Raw genomic sequence first — 27355 nt, forward strand, 5'->3', positions numbered from 1 at the left:
CGATATAATCATGATAATTAGAGTAACCTAGACACAATATAATCATGATAATTAGAGTAACCCTAGACACAATATAATCATGATAATTAGAGTAACCCTAGACACAATATAATCATGATAATTAGATTAACCCTAGACACAATATAATCATGATAAATAGGATAAATATCCTAACACAAACAAAGAAGAAGTTCACAATAGTCAAAACACTAAATGTTGCATAGGAACACTAAATATAGAATAAAAGGTGTCCACTAGACAAGTTTGTTAGACAAACTGAGACTCAAGAGATGACAACAAATGAAAGAAATAAAATAAAACAACATAAGAGCTAAAAACATCTCATTCACAAATATAAATAACAAAACACTAGAAATCCATAGAATGTTTCGACAAGAAAAGCTACAACACAAATAGGTAAACAAGGGTTAAAGAAAACTACTGGAAACAAAGGGTTTTGTAAGAAGCATCCTTAAACGACCTCTTCAGGAAACACAAACGTTCGACAAGCCTCACTAAACGATGATCAAACTAATTCTAGGCATGCTGAAAAATATTAGATGCACCACCAAACGTGTCAAAAAATCCAAAAACTCATATCAAATGAGAATTGTGCCAAACAAGACGCACCACCAAACGTGTCAAAAAGAGTCTTACAGAACTAAACGATAATATTCTCTCAATATGCCGCAATTGATAAAAGTGTCAAACGATGAAGACATTCTAAAAAGTCCCAAATGATGTAATGGAAAACATCGTATTAAACAGGTCTGTTAGAAAAACCTAAATGGTTTACCCGAACTAATAACTCTCACCATAAAATGATGAGTTCAGTAAACACACCAAAAGAACAAAACTTGCTTCAAAACACATGATAAAAGACATTTCACTAAACGCACTCTTGAAAATAATAAGTATCTACCAAACAAACTCAACTAGACGGTGTATCAGGTGGATACTAGGAGCGTATAGGGATACCAGGAATGGTAAAGAATACTGCATAACAAGGAGTGGGTGAAACTCAGTCAAGGTCACAGTAACAAGTGGTTATTGGTGTACAACGGCAAGCAGGAGTGGGTTAAACTCAACTAGACAGTGTATCAAGAGGATACTAGGAGCATCTAAGGATACTAGGAGTGGTGAAGAATACTGCACAACTAGGAGTGGGTGAAACTCAACTAGTTAGGATAACGTGGTTACTTGGTATGACTAGGAATACCAGGAGTGGTTAGAATACTCAAATGTTTTTCATTGAATATTTAATAAAACTCTTTAAGTTATCTTAGAAGAGAAATGGACGTAGCTCTATTTGAGTGAACTAGTATAAGGCCCTTGTTACAAACAATCTTGTCATATGGAAAGCGATGTCTCATCACACACACACACACGTTGAACATAAGCTAAGTCTAATGAAGATTCATTCCTCACATGACACTAGGAGAGTGAATTGAAATGTACTCAACTGAGTAGCATTTATGAAGAAAGCGCTAACAACACATGAGGATCATCCAAATCATAATCTATATATCAGCCTCGAAAAAATGTGGTAAAACACTATTCAACCTCCCTTCTAGTGTTTTCCCGCAACTTCAGAGATGATTAGAAGATGTGAAACATTGATAGCCTGGAAGATGAATCTATGATGTCTTGGAGGAAATTAATGGAGATGAAGTTATTGCAAAAGTTGTATTGTTGTTCTTCTTTCTCTATTTTTTTTTTTATCTCTGTGCTTTTTTCTGGATTAAATTTTATGTTGTGTTCTATTTTGCATCAAAAAACGTATCAGTGAAAGGAATAGTGATTTGGGAGAGAGTAAGAAATGGAAGGTAAGGTGGCTGGCTTGAGGTTCTAGAAAAAAATTGGAGAGGGAAGGTGTTATGTTGGTGATGGTGGGTGGAAGAAGAAAGGGGCTTTCTGATGTGTGTGGGTCTTTTGGGTCTTTCACCTACATCTTTTAAATATTGTTATCAAACAAAATTCCATGTCAGAAAAAAATATCGTGCTACGTCTGCATTCCTTGCCAAATAAGCATGCATAATCACGCAATCGTTAATGATTTTAATGGTGTCAACAAAAAAGGAGTTGATTGAAGTGTTTTAACAAATTTTGGGATACAATTGAAACAAAAAGCTATGTGGGGACCAACTTGAAACTTTCCAACCAAAGTGGGTACTAAGCGAGTAATTAAGCCTAAAATTTACTTTATAAGATGATATAAGAGTGTACCCTAGCAAGGTTTGTTGGGTCTATCATGCCTCCCTCTACCATGCTCAATGTCCTTGGAGGGTTTATGTTAGAAATCCTTTGTTGACTAGAGATGTGGTCAAATTATAACATATAAGTTAGTGTTAATCTCATCTTACCAAGTCAGTTTAATGATATTGAGTTAGGCACAAAGTCTACTTTCTAAAATAATTGACAATTATGTCACAAAAAATAATAAATATCATATAGTTGTTAAGAGAGTTTTCTTTGCAACAGGGAAACTGTTAAAATGGACTTCTAGTCTTAGTAATTATTTTTTTGGAGCTTTGCAGGTTTTGATATTTGAACCTTTTTAGCTAATATTAACTTTTCTTCAAATTCATGATAATAATATAAATTAACGTTTAATGATGACAGGCTCACACAGTGCTTGAGATGAACTATACCGAACAGCAACTAACAGCAGCTGTTGTTTCTCATGGATTACGACCCGTACTTGCTACTGAGGACTTGGGTATACCATCCAGATTATTATCAATGATAAACAAATGCTGGGATGGAAATCCTAATGACAGACCCACTTTTGATGAAATAGTCAAGGAACTTGATTTGATTTTGGAGCACTGCAAATTAAAGAAGGAAGAAGATATTTATGTCAGACCTGTTAACTTGCATGTTGATCAACCTGTGGACAACACTGAACACCTTCAGGCTTATCAAGAGAGTTTTAGTTGGTCCACACGTGGTGAACTTTTGACTGCCACTAGTGCAAATAATTCTAGTTTGATAACTAGGCGTGAGTTTTATGACAAGGCTTCTGTATACCACCCAATACTGTCTTGGGGATCTTATGCTACCTGTGGAAGAAGGGAGACTATGGAGGATACACATTTCATTCTGCCCCGTATTTGTGATGAGAAGGATGTCTATGCTTTTGGCATCTTTGATGGCCATAGGGGTATGTATATTGTATTAGTGATTTATCAAATATCTTCATTTTGTTTGATGCTAATTTAAGAGAAAGTAAATTATAATTACTACTAGAGCTTGAAAATAATTTATTATTTATCCCATTTATGAGGAGACATTCTTTATGCTATGCTTGTGCTATGCTAAGTTTTTATCACGTAATTTGATAAATATGTTGAACTCAGAGATGACATTAATGACCATTTCATGGTAATATTATTGCTTAAGAAGATTGTTACTTATGCAGGTGCAGCTGCTGCTGAGTTTTCTTCTAGAGCTGTACCAGCCGTTTTGCAGACTTCAGGTTTTATGGGCAGGTATATGTCATTCTAGATGACCCGTTTCCCATCCCCATTTGTCTTATTGTTTTGACACTTTAATTCTTTTAATGTCAACACAGTCCTGAAAATGCACTAGTGGAAGCATTCATTAGGACAGACGCTGCCTTCAGAAAAGAGCTTGATTCTTATCGCAAATCCAACAGATGTATCCAGAAAGATTGGCATCCAGGATGTACAGCCATTGCTGCTCTTATAGTCAGAAACAAGCTATTTGTTGCTAACGTAGGTGATTGCAGGGCAATCATATGTCGTGCTGGTAATCCAATTTCCTTAAGTAAGGTGAGCTGAAAATTACTGTTGTTATAGCTAGTGCTTAGAGGGTGTTTGATGAGCATATATAATCTGGCTTCCTGTAATCTCTATTTAACACATTTCATTAAGTTTCTTGGTAAAGCGAATCTTTTGTGCTTATTCCAATAAGTGTCATGATCAAATTTATATCCTAAGCACTCATGTCGGATAAAAGCTTAATGAATAAACCCACTCTTCATATATTTCCATTTCGATTGATCAGAACTTAACATTTAATAGGATCACGTTGCAAGTTGTCCTCAAGAGAGAGAACGTGTTATTCGTCAAGGGGGCCATGTACATTGGCAAGTTGACACTTGGAGGGTTGGTCTTCCTGCACTTCAGGTTTGTTTAAATTGACTGCTATGGTGCATATCATTTATACTTGTCGTTGGTGGTCTGAATGGTGCATAATGACACCAATTAGTTCAATGATGTCTGTCCTTTTTGCCTTCTTTTTTCCCTGCTTCAACTTCTGCCACATAATTGATCGTGTTAACAAAATAACTAACAAGGATATTGATGCCAACCTGAGGTTTTACTATATGTTGTTACAAGTAAAATCGACTTGTTTTTCACACAGGTTACACGTTCTATTGGTGATGATGATCTGAAGCCTGCTGTAACTGCAGAACCTGAGATAACTGAAAATACCTTGTGCCCAGATGACGAGTTTCTGGTAAAGAGCTGTACGCTACATATGTTATTTGCATGAAGTCCATGATGTGCATGGGATCCTTAGATATGTTGAGTTCTCAAAAAATAAGTTGGTAAATAATTAAAAAATGATAATTGCATTGGTAATCTTATCGATTATGGTTTTCGAAAGGGTTTGAAGTATCTTGAAAAAGAAGATGCACTTACGGCCAAAGGTTGAAGGGCATTTGTTAATTAACGATTCTTTTTGTTAAATCTAACTTAAGGGCAAGGCTTGAAAGCTTTCTATACACTTGTTGCATGCATCACTCTCATATTACCCTGGCGTTTATGATACTCTTTTGAATTGAAACAATTTCTGCATTCACGATTCAACTAGTAATGAGTTGTTGATTCAGGTCATGGCTAGTGATGGCCTGTGGGATGTGATAAGCAGTACAGAGGTCATAAATATCATAAAAGATACTGTTAAGGAGCCTGGAATGTGTTCTAAGAGGTTGGCTACTGAAGCAGTGGAACGTGGCAGCAAAGATAACATAACAGTTATAGTTGTTTTCTTACGTCCTGTGTCCACTGCAGAGAGAATTTACTAGCATACCTTCATTTTGAATGCTCACAAATGGTATGTGCTTGTGTATTCATTTATTGAACTAATAAATACGTGTATATGTTCTTCCTTCACCTCCTCTATTTTGGATGATGATTTAGAACTATCTTGCCTTTGAGTTTGGTTATGTTTAGAACTCAGTGATTGGATAATGATTAGATCTCTGAGTCATGCTTTTGGATGAATGATTTAAAATTCTTGTAGCATGCTATACATAATATTTTTATATCTTTTTGTCAACGTAAAAATTCATTTCCTATTGTGGTCAATAAATTTTTGTTGACTAGTTGTATCTTTAGCCAACAAATGTAGAAAAACATAACATATGTTATCTATGTGATAGGAACTAAAATAAAAATCTTCCAATATAAGATAATCCTATATTAAAAGTTTAAAAATAAGCTCAAACAAATATGAAAGTGTTTAGGGCGCCAATATGAAAACAAATGTATATTTTGTAAAGATTGAGAAAGCATTTTTTATTGTGTAGATTAGTTAGTTCTTTATTTCTTACAAAATATAAGATCTTCAATAAGATTGAAAAACCCATATTTTATTAGTTTAACATAAACGTTTAAAATAAAATAGTGCGTAATCGTGTAGGATAATATGTTAGAAGCGTTAGACAATACTTTTTAAGTTCCTAGACGATACAAGACGGTCAAATAACTAAGTGTTTAATGTGTCTCATAAGCCTTAAACGCTATAGAATTCATAACATTGTTTAATCATGAAAGTGTCTAATAAAAGAGTTAGACTCTTTAGGATACATAAAACCTTCTTAAATGATATAAAAGTTACTCAAAACAAACAAGCACTGAATGATTGCATATGTATCATACCTAAACGCTTAGGTCGTCTAATGTTTAAATGTATGTACATTCAATTACTCTTTTGCATGTTGTGTTGTGCTCTCTTTTTCTGTATAGATTATCAACTTTAGCAGGAAGTCTGATCAGAATCAGAATGACGTTAAGAGATAAGAGGATATTTAACGAATGTCTCATACATGCTTTTTATCTACTTTTTTCGTACGCTCAGCACAATTGTTCTGTCACGACACAACATAGCATCTAACTCTACCTTAAAGGCTACATCCCTAGAAGAAATTCAAAAACTTTGAATAACAAATCTTTTTTGAAAAAGTCTATATAAAGGAGTTTGCATGAAGAGAAGAGAAGAACTTTTGCTATCAAGTTTATTGTTATATGCTTTTTGCTCTCGTTCTTTATGCTCTTAAGACTTATCTTTGAAAAGATCTTTTTACAAGTTTTAAGAAGTTCATTGTATTGATTTTATTTCCTCTCTACTAGAGTAGTTTTCTGTCTTGTAAGATTTCAAAAACATTGTGTTGTTTTAGATTCAGAAATGAATTTAAACACTTGTAAAGTTTAACTTAATAGAGTTAAACATTCTAGAAAGTTGGTTTAGTATTAATACTAGGAGTGGTGAAATTCGTCTGACCAGTTTGACTAGTTTATAAACTAGGAATGATTAAACTCGTTTTCAATGGAACTCTTTAAAGGATTTTAAGGGAGAACTAGACCTAATTTAGTTTGAAGTGAACCAGTGTAAAATCAAAGTGTGCTTTTACTCCTTTGTGTTTGAACAAGTTTTCCATTTAACGCTTTCTTTAGATCTAAATGTTTAACTATTGCTACAAACTGTTTAACCCCTGCAAAGTAATATTAAACATTATTTATGAATTTGTTTTTAAAATACTAATCAAACCAACCCATCCCCCTCTCACCTTTCTAGTATTTTCATGTAATTTGTAGTTGTCTTTCAAAAATTTGCCACTACAACCAATTATATGAAAACAATCGATTACAATGGCTTTTTGGGCAGCTACAATTAATTGCACAATTGATTGTTTTAAGTTAACCGCTTTAAGCTTTGTTTAGTATTTTGGCTGAAACATTTTCCACAAAACTCCAAATGTGTTAATTTTTTTTATTTTGTTTGAAACTAAAATCAAAATATTTAATTTGAATACTATAACATATCTTTTAGACCTCTATAAAAGAATAAAAATGATTTCAAAACTAGAAAGCATTAATATTTTAATGTTTTTGAAGAACTAAATAATACAATTGACTGTCTAATCAATTGAATAAAATTACAATTGATTATTTCACCTTTAATTTGAAAATAACTAGTTATTTTGGAACGTTGTATGTGGAAAACTTTTCTATAACGACTATAACTTAATTTTTTTATAAAAGGGTAATAAGAGGCTCTTGTATTGCAATATAGAAGGATATCGAATATATATAAACACTCTTACAATATTATAAACACATTTTTAAGTTTTGAATTTTGTTTTCTAATATTTGGTTTTTGAAAACACTCCAATTTAGATTTTTGTGATGAGGTGGTATTGTTGTTGAGACTCGAAGCTTGGTTTCATCCCTTAAAGGTTAGTTAAGTAAAGTGTTATTTCATCTCTTGTAAGTTATTCAAGAGAGATTTGTGTTTTCATTCCTTATATGTATCAAGGGAGGTGATTGTATCTTTTTGTATGTTCTGCTTTCATCTTTGTAGTATTTGTAGAGAGGTGTCGATTAATTCCTTGTGATATTTTAAGGAAGGTATGTCATTCATTTCAAAAAAGGTGGTTTATCATTCTTTATGGAAGGTGTGTTTGTTGACTATGATTTTGCATGTTTCACTAGTGATTAGTGGTTGTAATTTCAAGTTTAAGATAGTAATAAGTGATCATCTTAATTAAGATGATTACAACTAGATGTAAGATTTGTTTTTATCTGAAACAATATAAAAACTATTGTACAAATTTTTCTATTCTTAATCTCATTTACATTGTAAGTTAAAAATTATATAAATATGTTATAATAACTCTGATATTTTAAAATGAACTTTGTTTGATTGTGAAATCAAATTTTGAATTGGTGAAAAGTTTTAAAAGATTAAATTTTCAACTATAAACCAATTTTCTCCTTCTTAACTTTATGCTACCAAACCTTCAATTATAAGCGACAATAGCTCTCCAATCTTACCCGTTAACTTCTACTCTCAAGACCACTAAGAAAGAGTTCATTTGACATTGTTATACAAAAATATTTCAAAACTGATTTATATTTTTTAAGAGTTTTTGTGTTATTTAATTTTAATAAAACGATATTTATAGAAAGAGATGAGAATTTCATTTTTCATGAAAATATTTGGAGTAGATGCTTCACACATCGTTGTATAGTAAAATCTTAATTGTTATATAAAATATTTAAATTAAAGGAATGAAAGGTCAAACTTTAGACTTTAGGATGAATGGCTTAAAATTATTGTACCATGCTATACATAAATATTTGATATATTTTTTTCATATAAAATTTGATTTTCCATTTTGGTACAATAAATTTATGTTGACTCGTTCTCTTTATTATTTTCTTTCCCTTTTTATTCTAAAGGGCTACCTGATTAATGATGATATGGCTAACAAAAGTTGAAAAAACACATGTTACCTAGATGATGGGAACTAAAATAAAAATCCTCCCATAAAAGAGCAACCTATATTAAAAGTTTTGAAACAAGTTTAAACAAACATGAAAGTTCAATTTGTAAGGGTTGAAAAACATGCTATTTCTTTATTTTCTACAAAATATTTTATTAGTTTTTTATTGCTTATGTTGCTTTATAATATATTTTATATACGTATTGTCTTTCAAATGCAAAATTATAGATATTTTTAATATAGTTGTATATAATTATAACTAGTTAAAGATAAGACTAATAGTCATCTTTAATATGATCATATTAATTATTATCATATCATGTTTCTTACTTACAAAAATTCATCATAAATACGTTCTTAAAATTGGAGTTTATCTCACCAAAGTTACTACTAACAATAATATTACAATCAATAATTTGAAATTTTTTAGATAAGATGTAAATATTTCGAAGAAACCCATTATATGATTGGATACACCAAAATAAAGAAATCTCTTCCAATCTATATACAACCATTATTAGATGTCTCGTAATGAAAACATTAAAGAAATAATTAATCAAACCAAGAAAACAATAATGAGTTCAATCTAATATGACACCAAGAAAGGATTTGAAACTTTTGTTCATTCTCTTGATTCTATAAATAATAATTACAACATTTACATATCATTACTATTCATAACTACATATATCCTATTTAAGAATATTGTTACATATATAAGGTTTAATAGTTTTTTTTTTAAATTCTGTCAAAATTATTCAATACGACCCTTCAATTAATTTTCTTCTAAATATAGTTCTAACTTTCGTTAAAAAGAGTAAGAAGTTGTCTCCATTAAATTAGCATTGACATCAAATGACACTGTAATAGTGTAAATAACATGTGGCATTATAATATAAATGATACATTATAGCTAACCAAAAAAAGAAAGACTATATTAACTTTTTTTAACAAAAATATGACTATAACGAGATAAAAGAAATTAAAAAAATAGAAAAAAATAGAAAAAAAAATTATTAAACACGTATATGTATATAATTAGATATTTTTATAACTTATCTTTATATAAGCATATAAAAATAATTAAGGTGATAAAATATTTAGTCATTAACAATTTATAAATATATATATATATATATATATATATATATATATATAATATTTTGGGTTAAATATGTTTTTAGTCCCTATACTTTGGAGCGATTTTGGTTTTAGTCCATTTTCGAACTATGGTACAATTTAGTCCTTCAACTTTAGAAAACTCTGGTTTTAGTTTTTTTTACCAATTTTTTTTAATTTTATTTGTTGTTTCAAATATGTTTCTCAGTTAACATTGAAGCAAAAATATGTTAAATAGTGTAAACAATCTAAATACTATAATGAAACGTGCTTGAAACAACAATAAAGTTAAAAAAAATTGGTAAAAGGACTCAAACAAGAGTTTTCTAAAGTTGAAGGACTAAATTATACTATAGTTTAAAAATAGACTAAAACCAAAATCACTTCAAAATATAGAGACTAAAAACATATGTAACCCTAATAATTTTTATTATAGTTAAGTATATAATAACAATATATTGATTATTATAATAAAAAATTATTTTAGTAATTTAAATAATGAATTTTAAAAAATTTATGCAATATAAAAAAAAATAGTTATAAGATATTTGAGATGTGAAAACGAAAAGAGAGAGAGAAGAAGGAGAGTAGTGCAGTGGTAGTAGTAGAAGAAGAGTTGAGGAAATGATGCATGGGATGCCAGCTCAGCTGCAGATGTCGGTTCCTTCTCAATAATCCTCTTTCCTGCCCCATCCCATCATCCACTGGTTAGGGTTCTCACTCTCCAATGCCCTTTCCATCACTCTTAGCAACACCACCTTTTCGATCCACATTCCCCTCTGGTACGCCGTCGTTTTCTTCCTTCTTTTTTTTTTCAACATTTCAACATTGCATAACAGCATTTGCTTCTCTACTAATTTATTATTATTGGACACGTTTAAGGTAAAAACAATCGAATCTGAGGAACTTTTCTGAGCTGTTCCTTACAATCAACGCGTTCTCCTCACTCTGCATGTGCTTTTTGCGTAATCGGAGTTTTTGGGTTATGCTTAGTTCGTTACTGTTAAAATCCTCTATCTGTGTGTGGTGATTTACTTTTAATTTAACATAGTAAGCACGTGTCTAGTTTGATGACTGCACATGCTTCCAATTTCTTTTCCTATTGTAAGTTCAATCAAAGTGCCTATTTTTCACTTTTGAATCTGATTAAAGTGTTTATGTTCGTGCCCGTTTGGTGGGTAAGTCAAAATGTGTAGCTTGGTGATTATTTATGATCGTGGAAATGAACGATGTAGAAGGTTTAAGGTGAAATGTGTGAATCTATTACATGTTTGCCTTTTAGAGAATTAAAAATCATTGACGAATTTGGTAGATAGCTCTGATATGAGCATTAATGTTTGCTATTGATTAATACAAGAATAGTGTTTGTCTGGAGAGCAGCGTAAAATTTAGTTCAGATGCATTTATTGTCTAAGTTTTAGCGGACAAGAACTGCATTGTGTGATTCATTAGCCAACCTCACCCAATAGTGGGATAAGGACTTTTGTTGGTTTGGTTGTGGTGGTGTTTAATGTATAATCGGAGTGATTTGATATGCATTGTTCCTTGACTGTTTTCAAAATTATTTTGCAGTATATAATTCATCATGCCGTTGTGACAGTTGAAGAAAGTGTATTGTGGGGAAGTAGGCTTGGGATTAGTTGTTTGAGAGTATTAAGCAAGTAAGCAAAAGGATGTCAAATAGTAGGAACACACATTGGTGTTATAGTTGCAGGAGGCCAGTTCGGCTGGGACGGCGAGATGTGGTTTGTCCTAGCTGCAACGAGGGATTTGTTCATGAACTGAATGATATGGTGCATGTTAATCCTTTTGATTTGTTTGGAATGGACAACAATGAAGAACGAGATCAAAGGGTTGGACTCATGGAAACTTTCTCTGCCTTTATGAGGCATCAAATGGCAGACAGGGGCAGAAGTCGTGACATCAGGGCACAAACAGATTCAAATCCTGAACACAGTGCAGGGTTTGCTCCTCTGCTGATCTTTGGTGGCCAAATACCTTTCAGATTGTCTGGCCATGGTGGCTTTGAAGCTCTCTTTAACGGGGCTCCTGGAATTGGTCTTACACGAGGTAACACAGGTGATTATTTTGTTGGTCCTGGACTTGAAGAACTTTTTGAACAGCTTTCAGCTAATACCAGGCAAGGTCCAGCACCAGCATCAAGATCCTCAATTGATGCTATGCCTACTATCAAGATCACACAGAGGCATCTTCGATCAGATTCACATTGTCCTGTGTGCAAAGATAAATTTGAGCTGGGGTCTGAAGCAAGACAAATGCCATGCAACCATTTATATCACTCAGATTGCATTGTTCCATGGTTGGTCCAGCATAACTCCTGCCCCGTTTGTCGCCAAGAACTGCCACCACAAGGATTGAGTAGTAATCGAGGCACAAATGGTAGAAGTAGAAGTGGAAGGGTAAGTAGTAGTGGTAGGGAGAGCCAGGGAAGGAGAAATCCGTTTTCCTTTTTGTGGCCTTTTCGTTCTTCTCATTCCAGCAGTAATGGTGAAGCAACCGGAAGCAGCACACAAGCACCAACCATCCCAGAGAATAGCCATCATGCAGGGTATTCTGGGTGGCCATTTGAATGACTAAGTGTGAGTAGAACCATTTCTTTTGTTTATTAATCTGCTCCTTTTGATTGAAAAATCTTGTGGACTGATGCTGCTTGCTTGAGGGTGAAAACGGTTTGAGACTGAGTCTTCCACTCTGGATTTGCTTTCTGAAGTTGTGAACTATTTTGTATAAATGGTTATTTATGCATAATTGTTTGAAGTTAATATTCAAATAACAGGTTTTTTTATCAATAGAAAATATTTCATATAATCTGAACAGGTAGCTTTAACAAAAGGCTCATTTGTAGTCAATGCTTTTGATGGGAATTTTGTTTAAAGTCTAAATGTGCTCATTAAAAAAAATACTATATTTTATATTTTTATCAATAATACTTTGGTGTTTATCATAGATGTACACAAGTTATAATATATTTTTTTATGTTACATGTTATTTTGTATAAATGTCTTGTTGTAGAAAAGTTAAATCATAGAAGAAGATCTCAAGTAACCCTTGATTTTCATGTACACTCTCTTTGATTCTGAGATGAAAGGGTTTAAATTGAACTTTCATAATAACTGGAACATGAAATTTTTTCCGAGAGCAAGAGAGTGATTTTCCAAACTCTCTCCGAAAAAAAGAACTTTATTTGCAGAACAACATTTTGGGGAATTTCAATCTTATGTCCAAGAAGTAAAAGATAGACAATGCAAATCGTGCAGATAAAATTTATTTATTAAAAAAGCAGAAAAATAAACATTAAACGCAAACAAAATCATGCTACATCGTTGTTATTTTATTAAACTCATTCAATACAAATAAAAACAATAAAGCGATAATTAAGGAATAATTACTATGAAGATCATCATAACTAAATTACTATAATATTAATTATTTAAGTTATTATAATATTAATTATTTAAGTTAATAAGAGGTACACGAAGTTCAAATGTCTAAGCAAACTCAAATTTATTTAATTTTCTTGTGAAAGATACTTTCTGGTAAATTTTAAGATTAGTAAAGTTACTTTTACTCTTTTTTGTTTGATTAAAAGTAGGCTTTTACTAGGTGGATTTCCTTGTTTCCATCGTGAATTTTCATAGGGGCGCTTCTTCATATACTCCACCTCCATATATTTCAAAATATCAATTTTACTCTCTTTTCATTTTAAGTTTTGGAATACACTCAAAAACATTTTTAATTATATAATTTAGGATACAAATTTTAAATTTTAAATTATATAATTGTATGGTATATAGTATATATCGAACGATTCAACATTTAGGACTATTCGGTCCATCCGCTACAACAATAATGGTCAACTAAGTCAAATGGTTTTATTAATCTTGGACCATAATTGGACCAGCGTTTAAGTGATTATTGAGCCAATAGTCCAACAGATGATAAAATAATTGAAGATATTTGATTACAAATATTGATAAGTTGTTTATGAGTAACTAACCGGATCTAAAGGTAAGTTGTTTTTATTTTATTGGATTTGTGCTAGTTTAGGATCCATGAGATGACATAAAATATAAGGTCAAAGTCAAAAGCTAGGTACGTTCTACTGGATCCCTAATCCTCAATTGTGATAAACAATTAACTGAATATTCAATTGTGAGCAGAAGCTCTATCAACACACGCCTAATTTGAGCGTCGAAGTGCCTTTTGCAGGTACCCTCCCCCTTGGCTCGTACTTGAAGAATTTGGAGTAGAAGATTTAAAGGTCAAGATAGGAAGAATGCAGCAGAAAGGTTAGTCTCCCAGCCCTATACAAATCCCTACCGAAACATTTTGGTGCCTACCGTGAGGCCGAGAGAAGCTGAAGAAACCCAATGGTGACCACGAGAAATATGGAGGAACAACAGAGCACCAGAGAACTTATTAGAGATATGCAAGCACAAATGCAGGGATAGGCGCAGACCATACAAGCACAAGCACAAGCACAACAAGAGATGCAGCAAAAGCACGCATAAGAGATTACGACACTAAGGGAGGAGCGAGTCGACAACCATCCCATCACACCAACCCGAACGGTCGAGGAAGAAGGGAGCCAACGCCCCTGCAAACCATTCGACCCACTAGTTTACTTCCGTTCACTACGGCCATCCTGCAGACTCTTATGTTGAAAAGAAGTCCTCCTACATTAGAGAAGTATGATGGCTCGACGGACCCGGATAATCATCTCAAGATCTTCACCAACGCAATGGCATTCTACACGGACAGCGATCCGGTCATATGCAAAGCCTTCTCCTTATCACTCAAGGATGAGGTGTTGGAATGGTACAACACTCTTCCCCCAAACACTGTAGATTGCTTCGCCACCATGGAAACTCTTTTTAGAAGGCAATACGCCTCCAATCGAAAACAGGAGATGACACCGACGAAATTGGTAAACACCAAACAGGAGAAGGATGAAACCTTGAAGGCCTTCATACAAAGGTACAATGAAAATGCACGACGAGTTAAAGATGTTAATCACGCTTTTATCATCAGCAATTTGCCTTCATGCTTAAGACCAAGATATTTTGTTGAAAAGTTGTATTCCTGATTGCCAAAAACTATGGAAGAACTTTTGGAAAGGATCGCTAAGTTTATCCCTATTGAAGATATGAGAAACTCAAGGAAAAAAAACAACAGCAAGAAACTTCTACAGGTGGAAACAAGAAAAAAGGCAAGCGATCGTTCAACAATAACGATGAAAATGAAGGTCCTCCTTAGAAGGATTTCATCTGGACACCCAAGTATAATCATTATACCGTCCTCAATGCACCCAGGGCAAGAGTTCTTGAGGATTATGACACTTTTGAAGCATTCTCGCCTCTTCTCCAGCTTGATTTCTAATGTTCACAGCAACTCCGAAGAAAAAAAAAACTTGTAGCATCAAACAATAATATATTCTTACTTATAAGGTTGTAGTTTTGTAATTATTGAAATTATTGTAGACTTTAGAATCAGAAGGGAAAATATATAACACAACTCTCCAATAAAAAATCAACATCGACATCATCAATTATTTTGTTATTAAACTGGAAAACAAATGAACGAACAAAGTAGAGCAACAAATTGCAGTGTCACAAGTTGTTGTGTGTGAGTGAGGGAAAGTATGAAGATGAGAGAGAAACAAATTGGATAAATGAGGAAGGTAAATTAGGGTTAGGCGAGTGTTTCTAATTTTTTCAATTGGGACTAGTGTAGAGATGACAGAGAAAATGTTGGAGTAAGAGAGATGAAAAAGAAAGGATTGAGAGGAATATGGAAGGTGAGAAAGGGTTTGATATTTTTTTTTTTAGTTTTGAGAATGAAAATTATTAAAATACCATTAACTTTAAAACTTAGAATCCATGATATATAAGGGTATTTTTGTCTACTAAAACCCAGTACGCATTGCTAAAATATACCAACTGAAAAACAGGCGTACGCAAGTTAGCAAACTCATATATAATATATATATATATATATATATATATATATATATATATATATATATATATATATATGCAAAAGTTTTAGTAGAAAAAAAAATCCCCATTCATAAAAAGGACATACTTCTAAATACATATTTTAATAATTTTCATTTTTAATTTAAAATAAAAAAAAATCAGAAACACTTAAGACCCTAACTCACATTCCTCTTTTATCCAATTTGTTTTTCTCTTATCTCCATTCTTCCCCTCACCCACACATAGTAACTCGCGACATCCGAAGATGATGAAACATTTCTAAAAAGCATTCCAAGCCAATTACCAATTTCTTATGATGTTATTATGCTTGTGAAAATTTAGAGAAGAATCCAACTTAAAAGTATAGTAAAATAAAATAAACACGAGTAATGATTTTTCACACCAGTAATGATTCTTCACCTTGCAAAAGCATATCAATTATTTCTTTATTCAAATGTTAAGAAAAGAAATAAAGGAAGCCATCAAACAAGGGATGCCACATAATAGTCAAAGTATCAAAAGATAAACTACTGCTTCTAAAATTTAAAAACGAAATTTAATAACAATCAAAAGGAAAAGATATAATACAACCTTCCAATCAAAAATCAATATCAGCATCATCAATTATTTTCTTATTAAAATGGCAACAGTCCAAGAGATCTAATGATGATTATGGAAATGTAAGTTTTGGGTCAAGTTCTTCATTACAACAAAATACCAACAATAGCAAAAAAAATGTTTTTGAGTGATTCTTTGCGAGTGATTTTTTGCTACCTGATAATTTTCTTTTTCCCAAAAGGTTGTCACTAACAAGGATAGATAATTTATCATTTTTACATGAATTGTTTAAAGCTTCATTATTATTCTTTCCCATTTTCTTCTCGACCTGTTAATAGAACTTCTCATTCTCAATCACTTTCTTGGAAATGAAAAATTTGTTTCAAAAAGATTTGAGCAAACTGAATTGTCCAAAATTTGTAACTACTACACATGTTGCACAATGTATGTGACATTTTGTTTATCACTTTTATATTTGATTTTTTTTTTTAACATAGTGTGCAGTTGCATTGGTTTCATTAGGAAACAAAACATGATTACTAATAATTTTTGAAAATTTGGTATATACTAAAAGCTTGTTTTTATTGATCTGGGAGAGAATTGTGATATTTTATTTTTAAACAAGTAGAGCAAGAAAAACTAATTGCGCGCTTTGTATGGATGAGAGGAGAGGATGAAGATGAAAGAGAAACAAATAAGATAAATGAAGAAGGTAGGTCAAAGTAAGTGAAGTTTTTTATATTTTTATTTTTAATTAAAAATAAAAATAATTAAAATACTTATCTATTTAAGGTATGTCTACTTTTATGACTATTTTTTTTTTGTTTACTAATAATTAAAAAAACTTAGGTTAACGAATTATATATATATATATATAAAAGAAATTCACTATTTTGATGTTCGTTTATCAATTTTACCTTTAATAAGTATTTTTCAAACTGAAATAATTATTTAAAAACTTTATCTTTTGAGTGATTTTTTAAAAAATTTAAGCCTTTTATTTGATATCTTTTTAACTTAACAAAATTTAAAAATTAAAATAAAATTAAAAAACCCTATAAAATAAATAAAAAATATTCTTATTGTAATAATTATTTTATATTTACTTTATAATTATAATTTTATTATTTTAAAAGAATGTACGCATGTATTTCACTGTATAATTTAATTTAATTTATCAAATTATACCATGATTAAAATATTTTTTCTTTATTTTTATACCTATTTATACTTTAAGAAACAACAAAATATTTAATATTACTTTATATATATATATATATATATATATATATATATATATATATATATATATATTTATTTATTTTACTTCTATTTTAACGTATATGGAACAAATGCTTAATGCTGCTGGGTCCTATAGCAATTTATTGTCAAAACTGCTACCCACTTCTCTTATTTTGAAAACAATTATAATTTTTTAAATTAAAAATAAAAATAATTACAGATAAACTCTGGAAAAATATTCCTTTTTCATTGGTTTCCCTCTTTCTATCCTTCTTCTTTACAAACTGAAAACCCTTATTCATTATACTTTTAATCATCTACCATTTATTTTTATTATTATTAGCTTAAAGCATGCCATTTGTTCTTTTCTTTTTTTGAGAAAAATCTTAAATCAATCTTTTTTATTTTAAATAATTTGATTCAATTAGATACAACGTTAAAAAAGTATTATGAATGAGATTATGATTTTTTTAAAAAATTTTAAATAAAAATTTACCACATATTAAATTAACATCGTGTTAAAATCATGTTAATGTTTATTTTATTTCGATTTAATTTTAATTTTTAAAAAAATTAAACATATTCATCTTTTTCAAATGAAAATTAAATTTAAATTATATAAATGTTATAAAATACTTTTATTAAAATTAATATTTTTAACAATATTAAATTTATTTAAACTTATATTTTATATTAAATTTTATTTAAAATTATTTTAAAGTATTTAATAGAAAGTAATTTTAATAAAAAAAATTCAAAATAATTTCAAGTAAGAAATATGGTATCAATTATATTTCATAAAATAAAATAAGTTTATCAACTTTTTTAACTCTTTTAAATAATTATATATTTTTAAAAGATATAAAGTTTAATAATTTTCATATATGATTAAAACATAACAATTTTATAAATTTAAATATAAAATTTTAAAATAATTATAAATAATTTTATAACAATTTAAAACAAATAAATTTAAATTTGAAAATATTTTTATAAAGAAATTCAATATAAAATAGAAATATAAATAAATTTTATTATGTTAAACATATTTAATTAAAATATTAATTTTAATAAAAATAATTTTTTAATATTTATAAAAGTTAATTTCTTTTTTAATATGTAAAAGAAAAGATCATTTAATTTTTAAAAGGTTAAAACTAAATTAAAACAAAATAAAAATACAAAATACTAAAACAATGATCTATTATGATATGACACATATCACTGTGAGATTATGCTCTTAGTGACTCATGATTTGAAATACCAAATTTTGATTTCCTTTGAAAAATTAAAAAAAAATTGAAAAAAAAAAACTAGAATCGTGTGACATTTATTACATCAAATTTTAAAGTTGTTAATCCATTATTATGAAAAGACATTATTACATCAAATTTTACAATAGAAACTAAATTAAAACTAATAAAATAATAGAATTGATTTAATATTTCATGATTTTAGTTTTAACTCATTTTCAAACTAAAATACAATTTAGTCTTTCAATTTTAAATTTTGCTTTTAGTCTTTTTTTATCAAATTTTTTTAATTTTATTAGTTGTTTCAAGCACGTTTCATTATAACATTTAAATTGTTTATCCTATTTGACACATTTTTGCTTTAATGTTAATTAAGAAACGCGTTTGAAACAGTAAATAAAGTTAAAAAAATTTGGTAAAAAAAGACTAAAACCAGAATTTTCTAAAGTTGAAGGACTAAATTATACTGTCAATTTGAAAATGGACTAAAACCAAAATCACCAAGACTACTGAAAACATATTTAATCCTTATTATTATTATTATTATTATTATTATTATTATTTAAAATAATAAGAAAGGCATTGCACTCATACTCAACTCAAACTTATTTTCCCACACTTCTCTTCCGCTTACTGTTAAATGAGTACACCAAACCCGACCCAAACTGACGATGGGCCCTGACCCACTTCGCTGGCAATGGGAAAGTCCGGAGAGGAAGACCACCCTCTACCGTCCACCGTCGCCGCCGAGGACCCATGGCGGAATGCAGTGGCGGCGGGCTGCGTCTCTGTCGTTCGAATCAAATGCGTTATTGTCTTGCTTTTCTCACTCGCAGTTTTTCTATCCGCACTCTTGTGGTTACCACCATTCGTTCACTTCGCAGATCCCAAGGATCTGCATTTAAATTCTAATTTCAAAGGTAAGTTTTTAAACTTTTTTTTTCGAACAAATTTTGGGTACTCTCTCCCATGCAAGTATAGTTCTTTATTTAGTATTTTGATTTTAATTTTAGGAAAATCTTTAATTAAGAAAAGCAATCCCTGTGGTGATAATTAGTGGATTTGGTTTTATAATTGGTGTTTTTTTTTTTTGTGAAAAAGATAATAATGTGAGCGAAAATGTAGATTTTAACTTAGATAGGTTTTTAATTTTTTACTTGTTAAGAAAACTGTTAGCGAATTAATATTTCGGTATGTGGGGGCGGTTTTTAATTTTTACTAATTATTATATTTTGTGAATAAAAGGGGAGATTTGTTTGTTGCATCGTGTTTTGATGTTTTCTTTACTTTGGAAATTATTGTTCGAGACATTTATTATTAATTACAATTTTGATTTTAATGATACAGATATTGAAATTATCTTGATGTTGTGAATACAAAAAATTTCCCAGTTTTAGGATCTGACACTATCATATATGCTGTTTTGAATTTTGGTTGAGCTGGAATATTGCAGTGAGAATTTTCTTCTGGGAAACTCTAACTATAAGAATCTTGAAGCTTTTATGCCAGTTATGGAGTGGTTTCTTTATGACTCTATATGTCAATGTTATTAGTTGATAGGTTTAATGCTTATGTTAGCATTCGCAAAGAGAATACTGGGTTTGCATAGCACTTTACCTTTTAGAGCTAGAATGAATAGAGGTGTTGTAAGCGATGACTTGAAGAACCATGGGAGGTTAAGATGGATATGAGAAAGTGAGAATATGAGGGTTTGTTTGTGTTTTATTCTTCAAAATTGTTTTTTGTTTCAGAAAAAGAAAAACCTAGTTTTAGAAGTTATTTCAAAAGTGGTACCACCTCGTTTTTAAAATTAAAAGAGAATCATAACATATTAAGTTTTTTCAGTACTTTATGCTTTCAAACTTATATTTATTCATCATCTTTCTTGCATTATCCTATCTTCTTCCCTTACTCTTTACTATCTAAAAAGTAGATTTTCAAATTTGATTTACAAAATTGTTTTAAAAGAACAAAAAGAAACACAAGACCTTGGGTGGTTAAATACTTCAGCACATAAAAAGTAACGGAGGTGGCAGGGACAAAGAAAATTAAATTAACTATAGGAAAAAAGCAATTTTGTTGGATGATGCAGTAATGGCAGTTAGCATTAGAATATATGTAGTTCCAATATACTTCCTTTAATAACATACCTTTTAGGCTCGTACTTTTGCCTGAAATGTCCACAATTTCCGACACGGTATTCTCTTATCTGCTACAATAAATATATTTTCTTGTTGATAATGAGGTTAATTGTTGGAATATTTAGAGTAAATACGTTGCTTTGTACATAAAAGCATGAAATTAAACGTCTTTTTGTATATTTTTGTGGACACGTGTACAGGAATTAATGCAAACCAAATATGGAACGGTTAAATTTTAGAATTCTATTTAAATTAAACCATTACTAGTAATAACGACTCGATGAAAAATAACTGTTAATGGTATATATCATTTTGATTTGTAATCCATACCAATATGATTAGAGAAATGCATGTTACCTCAGCTGGATGGAATATAATAAAAGGGTTAGTCTTCCACAACGTGGTGAAACAAAGTTTGAGTTCCTATTAGAAGAGTATTCTCATTTAGAGTCTAAATGTATCTAAAAAGCATTGTTTTTAAAGATAACTGTATGAAAAAAAAAAGGATATATGCATGTCATTTGACTCTAACTTATTCTTTTGGAAATTCTGTTTCCAAAATAATAGGAAGGAACAAGTCAGGTGCTGGAAATGTGTCGCCTCATGTGCTGTTTGGTTTGAGAAATGAAATATTTTGATTTCGTTCTGGATGCGATACTGTCAAATCGATTTTGTGATCATTATCAGTGGCCCAGAACAAAGTTTTAAATTTTGATCGAGGTTTAAGCATGATTTTAAGTAGTCTACAGTAGTGTAGTCGTGAGCTCCCTTACCTGTTACAGGGGTTGCTATAGCAGAGAGGTTTAATGTAGCAGGTTGAATAGCTGTCATGGAAAACTAAGGGTTTGCATGTTTTTTTAACTCTTGGAGTATCCACTACCATAATGAAAGTTTGGATAGGTGAGAGAATCAGTGTACAGCTAGTTCTATTTATGAAGGAACTCAAGAATCAAGGACGGCTCAAGATTTCTGGAGGCCTAAAACAAACTTAAGAATAAGATCTTTCATTTACTAATAAAACATTTTGTTAAAATGTATCATAGTTTTATTTAAAATTTATTTTCGAGCTTTTTTTATGCAAAATAATCTATTAAAAAAATTTGGAGCCTTTTTTTCTAGGAGACCTAAACCAAAGGTTTTACCTGTTTGGGCCTTTAGTGAGCCATTATCTTTACTATACAAATAAAGGAATCATGTGAAGAAATATGACATACCCAAACTTGAGAGAGGGGTCACCACTTTAAGAGAAAGGATGATCTTGGAATGGGGGAATTTTTACAAGTTCGTTTGAAAACTTGTAATGTGTTATAATATATGATGAAATGTTGTTGAGAACATAGGTACAAGGTGAACCTTGTAAATTCATGAATTTCGTTATTTTTTTATGTGATATTGATTTGTGTGTCTCACACTTTGGTTCTAATTAATTATGTTTGAAAAATAAATTTTCCCAGTCCGTAATGGACGCTATTGCAACATCACGTGTCTTGATTCCAAAATATGTTTTGGATCACATACATTAGAGTTTTTTAGGAGGACTATTTTGGGATTTTTCATTCCAAAATTGCAATCTAAAAATGGCATATTAGTGAAAATGATAAAGAAACTTGGATTTAGATGATGATGATGATGACGATGATGAGAGATAATTCCAATATAAATAACTTGTATTTCACATTTGTTGGTGTTAACTTGTATGTTTTGTTTAAAGATGTTTTCACTGACAATTATAGATGTTAATTCTGATTAATTTGTATTATTTTTTGTGAGTTTATACTCAGGACTCTCCTGTGGTTTTGTCATTAAATGGATGTTACGGGAAGAAGGTATATATAAATAAAGCTTTAGTATCTGACTCTAAAACAATGTGAAACTTTTTGGTGTACCAAAACAATTCACCTATAAAAATTTGACAATTTATCTCTTCTAGTTTCGTATTGGTCTTGTATGGTGCGTTATTTTCCCGTGGCTTCTGAGATGCTGCTGAATACAGTAATCAGTTTGACTGAGTCATGTGTTGGCTATTCAAATCGTGTATGTAATGCAACATTTTATGATTAACCATGAATGTTATCTTCAATTTTGTGATATATGAAAATGTCCTTGTAATTATATATTTGTAAGCTTCTAACTCATACGTTACCATATATTCTTATATAATTTATTTGATAAATAATGTAATGTAGTTACGCATACGAGTATGATTATCTAATCTTTTTATTAAATGACGTTGTTTTAACTTTTCAGATCATGATATCGTTGCAAGCTTTTATCTGCAGAAGCCAGTTTCTGTGGTAAAAGACAATATGTTGCAGCTTTCTGATGACATTTTCGAAGAGATAGGGGTTCCCTCAACCAAAGTAACACCTTCACTGTTTTCCTTTTCTGAACTTTATTAGCATGTGTTTTTTTTTTTTTTTGGTAAAAGAACTTTATTAATGTTAATATTATTTGATATAGAACTCATTCCTATATTTTAAAACTAGGTGGTCATCTTGTCAGTGGATCTCTTACGAAGATCAAACATGACAAAAGTCGTGTTTGCAGTTGATCCTGATGGTAAATATTCTGAAATGTCTGCAGCTGCCATTAGTTTGATAAGAGCATCATTTAAATACTTTGTTATACGCCAATCATATCTCCTGGTCACCACATCCTTATTTGGTGTACCCTCCGTTTTTGAGGTGCTGAAATTTAAGGGAGGGATCACTATCATTCCACAACAAAGTGTGTTTCCTCTGCAAACAGTGCAAACACTATTCAACTTTACTTTGAATTTCTCCATTTACGAAATACAAACAGATTTTGGTGAGCTGACTAGTCAGCTAAAGGCTGGGCTACATTTGGCTCCTTATGAGGTTTGTCTTTGTTATTTCTGTCCTTAGTACTTACTGCTTTTTTTGTATGGCTCTTGATTGTAATTTTTTACATACTTTCTTCAGTTCTGGTGTCATGTCAAATCTGTCAATTATGGGTTATATGTGATTACCTCTATATGGCATTATGGATTCTGTTGTGGGATATCTATCAGTTACAAGTGAACCATGTTTAAGGTTGGACTCTGTAAGCCAAATGACTAACATATATCATGAAAAATAAGCTAACTGTCTTGCGTATAATCTTTAAATCTAGGAATTCCTTATCCTTACTCAATATACATTTTTACTTATTCTTAATACTGGAAGAATTTCGAATATAGTGATCTCACCAACCTGACTCTGATTTGGTTTCCTTGTTGGTATGCAGAACTTGTATGTCATCTTATCAAATTCTGAAGGTTCTACATTAGCTGCTCCTACCACAGTTCAAACGTCTGTCCTACTTGCAGTTGGGGTGACGCCGTCAAAGGAGAGGCTAAAGCAACTGGCACAAACCATAATGGGACATCATTCATGGAACCTTGGGTTGAATAACACACAATTTGGTAGGGTTAAGCAGGTTCGACTATCATCCATCTTGCAACACTCCCTTCATGGCACCAGCAGTGGTGGCTCCGCTCAGTCACCTTCCCCTGCCCCTCTACCTGTCCATCACCACCATCACCATCACCACCATCATCACCATCATCACCATCACCACCATAGTCACCACCATAATGTGCATGATTTTCCTGAAACTTCACCTTCACCAATACCTACAACTGGGGAAGGTGCTGCTTCACCTGAATTTGGTTCTCCAGCCCCTGCAAGAAGTCTGCCTGACCCAGGAAGACATTCTTATGCTAAACCTCCAAAATGTCATTCCGGGTATAGAAAGAGATCTAGCCGGAATACTCAAAAACAATTTCATCCAACACCTGCAGTTGCTCCTACTAATGCCCCACACTATCCTGTTCCGTCACCAAAGGATCGACCCTCAGAACATGGTTTTCATTTCTTAGTTCCTGCCTTAAGTCCTTTACCAAACATAGCATTTGCGCATATCGAGCCCCCTCCTAAGAACGAGCCATCTGCTGAACGTCCCAGCACACAATTTCATGGGCCATCGCACTCTTTATGTGAGTGTTGTTAATGGTTATTTGCATGAGCTAACATATTAACTCTAAATTACAAACAACTCCTTTTTACATAATTTTTTGTCTGCGCGTGTTTTAATGCTATTTGTCATATCATGTTATTAAATTTATCGAGTTTACTAAGTTTATAAAGGAATTAGAAATTATTAGCTCAAGGAAGTTGAGCTTTGAAGGGAAGTAGGAGAGGAGGAAACTGCAGATTGTGTATGGGCTTAAACTAACTCCTACTCTGCGTGTCCTCAAGAAGTTCTTTATCTGTTTTGCATTGAAATGCACTTTCATGCTTGGGTCATACAGTATAGAGTCTACTGCTTTGTTTTTGTTGTCCCCTTCTTTTTTTAATGGAGATTTCTTGTTCATCAGTATTAAATTTAATGTTCCAACATTAGATTATAATCTTGAGCAATGCTAACATGAAATCCTTTGATACATTCTTTTCTGTTTGTAAGTTTTATGAGTATTCTACTGAAAAAAGCACAGAATCAGGTTGTTTTAGTGAGACCATATTTGAAATTCATCTTATTAACAGAGAATTGTAAAAGGTGGTACTAAGCTCTAGCTCACTTGCTCGTCCGTAGGTTTGAGTATTCCCTTCATGATCCTGAGCTTTCCTAAACTTGTGGATTTCATTTTATCTGGGTATTGGCTATACTTGCAAATGAACCAGAATAGTTGCTTCCATTAAAAATCCAGTGGACTGCTCGTGTTTAGTTTATAAGCTAAACTGACTGGACTTAGTTCATATCCTATACAACCATAGAGAAGCAATTGTTTTCTTTCGTTTTCTCTTTTCAATATTTTTCAAATATTTTCAGTCGATCAAAGAAATACTTCTATCCAAATAAAGAACCTATGCTAGTTACAAAGGTCCATACACAAGGCTTTTATTATCCTTTGACAGATTTAAATTTTTATTTGACTTGATTTTTATTATTGTGTTAGTTTATCATTTAATATTTACATAATCTTATAAAATATGCATAGTTATCTTCTGTTCCTCTATGTTTTGATTTGGTTGAATCATGAACCCTAAAACATTGTATGAGACCATGAAATATTCATTTGTACTGACATTTTTCCTTTGCAGATTCTGCAGGTTGTGCTGGGACTATTAATTGGATACCATTAATGTTTTCAGTAATTTTATTACTTGTATAAGAAGTTCTGAACTCTATAATTCAGCCAGATAAACCAGAGTGTTATAAAGGTGAGCTACGCAAAGGCTATCTCACATCTGAGTGAATACAAGGTGTTATTAAGAGTGTAAATAGTTGATTAAAAAGATTCAAGAACAAATATGCCCTTCAAAAAGGGACAAAAAGAAATTCAGACAGTGGATGCGTTTTCAGGTCAAAGTCTTAAAGTGGCAGGCCTTGATTACTTGCATAGCTGATGTTCTGTAACTGTAGATGGAAAAAGAAAATGAAAGCAAGAAAAAAAATTGTAACAATTTCCCTTTTGGTTCTCGTGGCTTTTAAATCCAATTTTGCATGCATTTCTCATGTATGTATTTCATTTCCTTTTATTCTTATGCATTGATATGCTTATATTTATAAATGTAGTAAAAGTTACCATTGGAGCTTGGGTGTTTTTTCTGGTACTTTATGTTGCTGCTGTTCCTTTTTTAACATATTTGACTTTTCACCGTTAGATTAATTGATAAGATTTTATTAAATCTAATCTTTTGATGAGATAAGTCTAATTCAATTTTATAAAATGAATTTATAAAGAAAAATTTACATTCATGAATTTTAAGTTTAATTTAATTTTACAAAATAAATTTGTAAAAAAAAATTATATTTATTTATATATTATAAATTGATATTATTTGTAGTTTAGACTTTTAACATCAATGTTTAATGTTGTTTGCATTTTTGTTGTGTTCTTGACATCACATTGAGCATCCAAATGGTTTATGTACTTATGTTAGAATATTTTTTATGATTTGCAAGTGTTAACTTTACCTACTTCTTCTCATTTGCATCATGCTTTTTTTGTTAGACTTGCTTTAGTCATATTGGGTTTGCATTTGACACTTCATTTAAATTTCATCTAGTCTTTATGTATTTGTATATTAAGTAGACTCCATTTACTCTTCAAACATAATATAGAATTTCTTTATTTTCTCCATATATTTTATTCAATTTAACCTCCACACCTTTCTCTTTGTTAATTATAAAAATATTAATATATTTTGGTTTTAGTATAATAATAAAGCATAATTACAATTTTAATATAGAACATTAATTGAATTTTTTAACTATTAAAGATGTTGAATATGTGTTTAATGTTTAGTAATTAATATTAGTTTCTTTTAATGAATACATGTTATAAAAAGCTTATTTAAACTAGTGAAAATACATGTACTTATGTGTGTTAACTTTTTTCATAATAAAAAAATAATTATATTATAATTATAAAAATAAATATAAGTGTTTTTTTATAATTTAATTATAGATAGGTTGTATTTATTTTATAGATGATTTTTA

The 27355-nt window shown here is 30.8% G+C and overlaps 3 protein-coding genes across 4 annotated transcripts in view; all 3 read left to right on the top strand.

Annotated features, from left to right (window-relative positions):
• Positions 1-5144, top strand: part of LOC106772697 (protein kinase and PP2C-like domain-containing protein) — a 9757-nt gene extending 4613 nt beyond the window's left edge. For both annotated transcript variants that reach the window (XM_014659250.2, XM_014659251.2), the window contains 6 exons: positions 2623-3163; positions 3422-3491; positions 3575-3794; positions 4047-4151; positions 4390-4485; positions 4862-5144. In XM_014659250.2, coding sequence (XP_014514736.1) covers positions 2623-3163; positions 3422-3491; positions 3575-3794; positions 4047-4151; positions 4390-4485; positions 4862-5056 — 1227 coding nt within the window. In that variant the 3' untranslated portion in view covers positions 5057-5144. The remainder of the gene's footprint in view (positions 1-2622; positions 3164-3421; positions 3492-3574; positions 3795-4046; positions 4152-4389; positions 4486-4861) is intronic.
• Positions 5145-10220: 5076 nt separating this feature from the next.
• LOC106772434 (probable E3 ubiquitin-protein ligase RHC1A) lies at positions 10221-12512 on the top strand. Its single transcript, XM_014658832.2, has 2 exons — positions 10221-10440; positions 11231-12512. The coding sequence occupies exon 2, from the start codon at positions 11332-11334 to the stop codon at positions 12250-12252; it is 921 nt and encodes a 306-aa protein (XP_014514318.1). The 5' UTR covers positions 10221-10440; positions 11231-11331; the 3' UTR covers positions 12253-12512.
• A 6802-nt stretch (positions 12513-19314) lies between these two features.
• On the top strand, positions 19315-26439 carry LOC106772433. The gene is made up of 5 exons (XM_014658831.2): positions 19315-19630; positions 23099-23211; positions 23338-23709; positions 24098-24848; positions 25954-26439. Exons 1-5 carry the CDS (start codon positions 19408-19410, stop codon positions 26022-26024), a joined length of 1530 nt encoding a protein of 509 aa, XP_014514317.1. The 5' UTR covers positions 19315-19407; the 3' UTR covers positions 26025-26439.
• Positions 26440-27355: the final 916 nt, after the last annotated feature.

Source organism: Vigna radiata, chromosome 8, assembly GCF_000741045.1.
Source record: "Vigna radiata var. radiata cultivar VC1973A chromosome 8, Vradiata_ver6, whole genome shotgun sequence".
Lineage (NCBI taxonomy): Eukaryota > Viridiplantae > Streptophyta > Magnoliopsida > Fabales > Fabaceae > Vigna > Vigna radiata.

Bases quoted from the DNA above. Each gene is read 5' to 3' on its own strand.
- LOC106772433 (XM_014658831.2), top strand. From the start codon at position 19,408: ATGGGAAAGTCCGGAGAGGAAGACCACCCTCTACCGTCCACCGTCGCC. The intron at 23,212-23,337 runs GTAACACCTTCA...TTTTAAAACTAG, and splicing joins TAGGGGTTCCCTCAACCAAA to GTGGTCATCTTGTCAGTGGA. The intron at 24,849-25,953 runs GTGAGTGTTGTT...TTTCCTTTGCAG, and splicing joins TGGGCCATCGCACTCTTTAT to ATTCTGCAGGTTGTGCTGGG.
- LOC106772434 (XM_014658832.2), top strand. From the start codon at position 11,332: ATGTCAAATAGTAGGAACACACATTGGTGTTATAGTTGCAGGAGGCCA.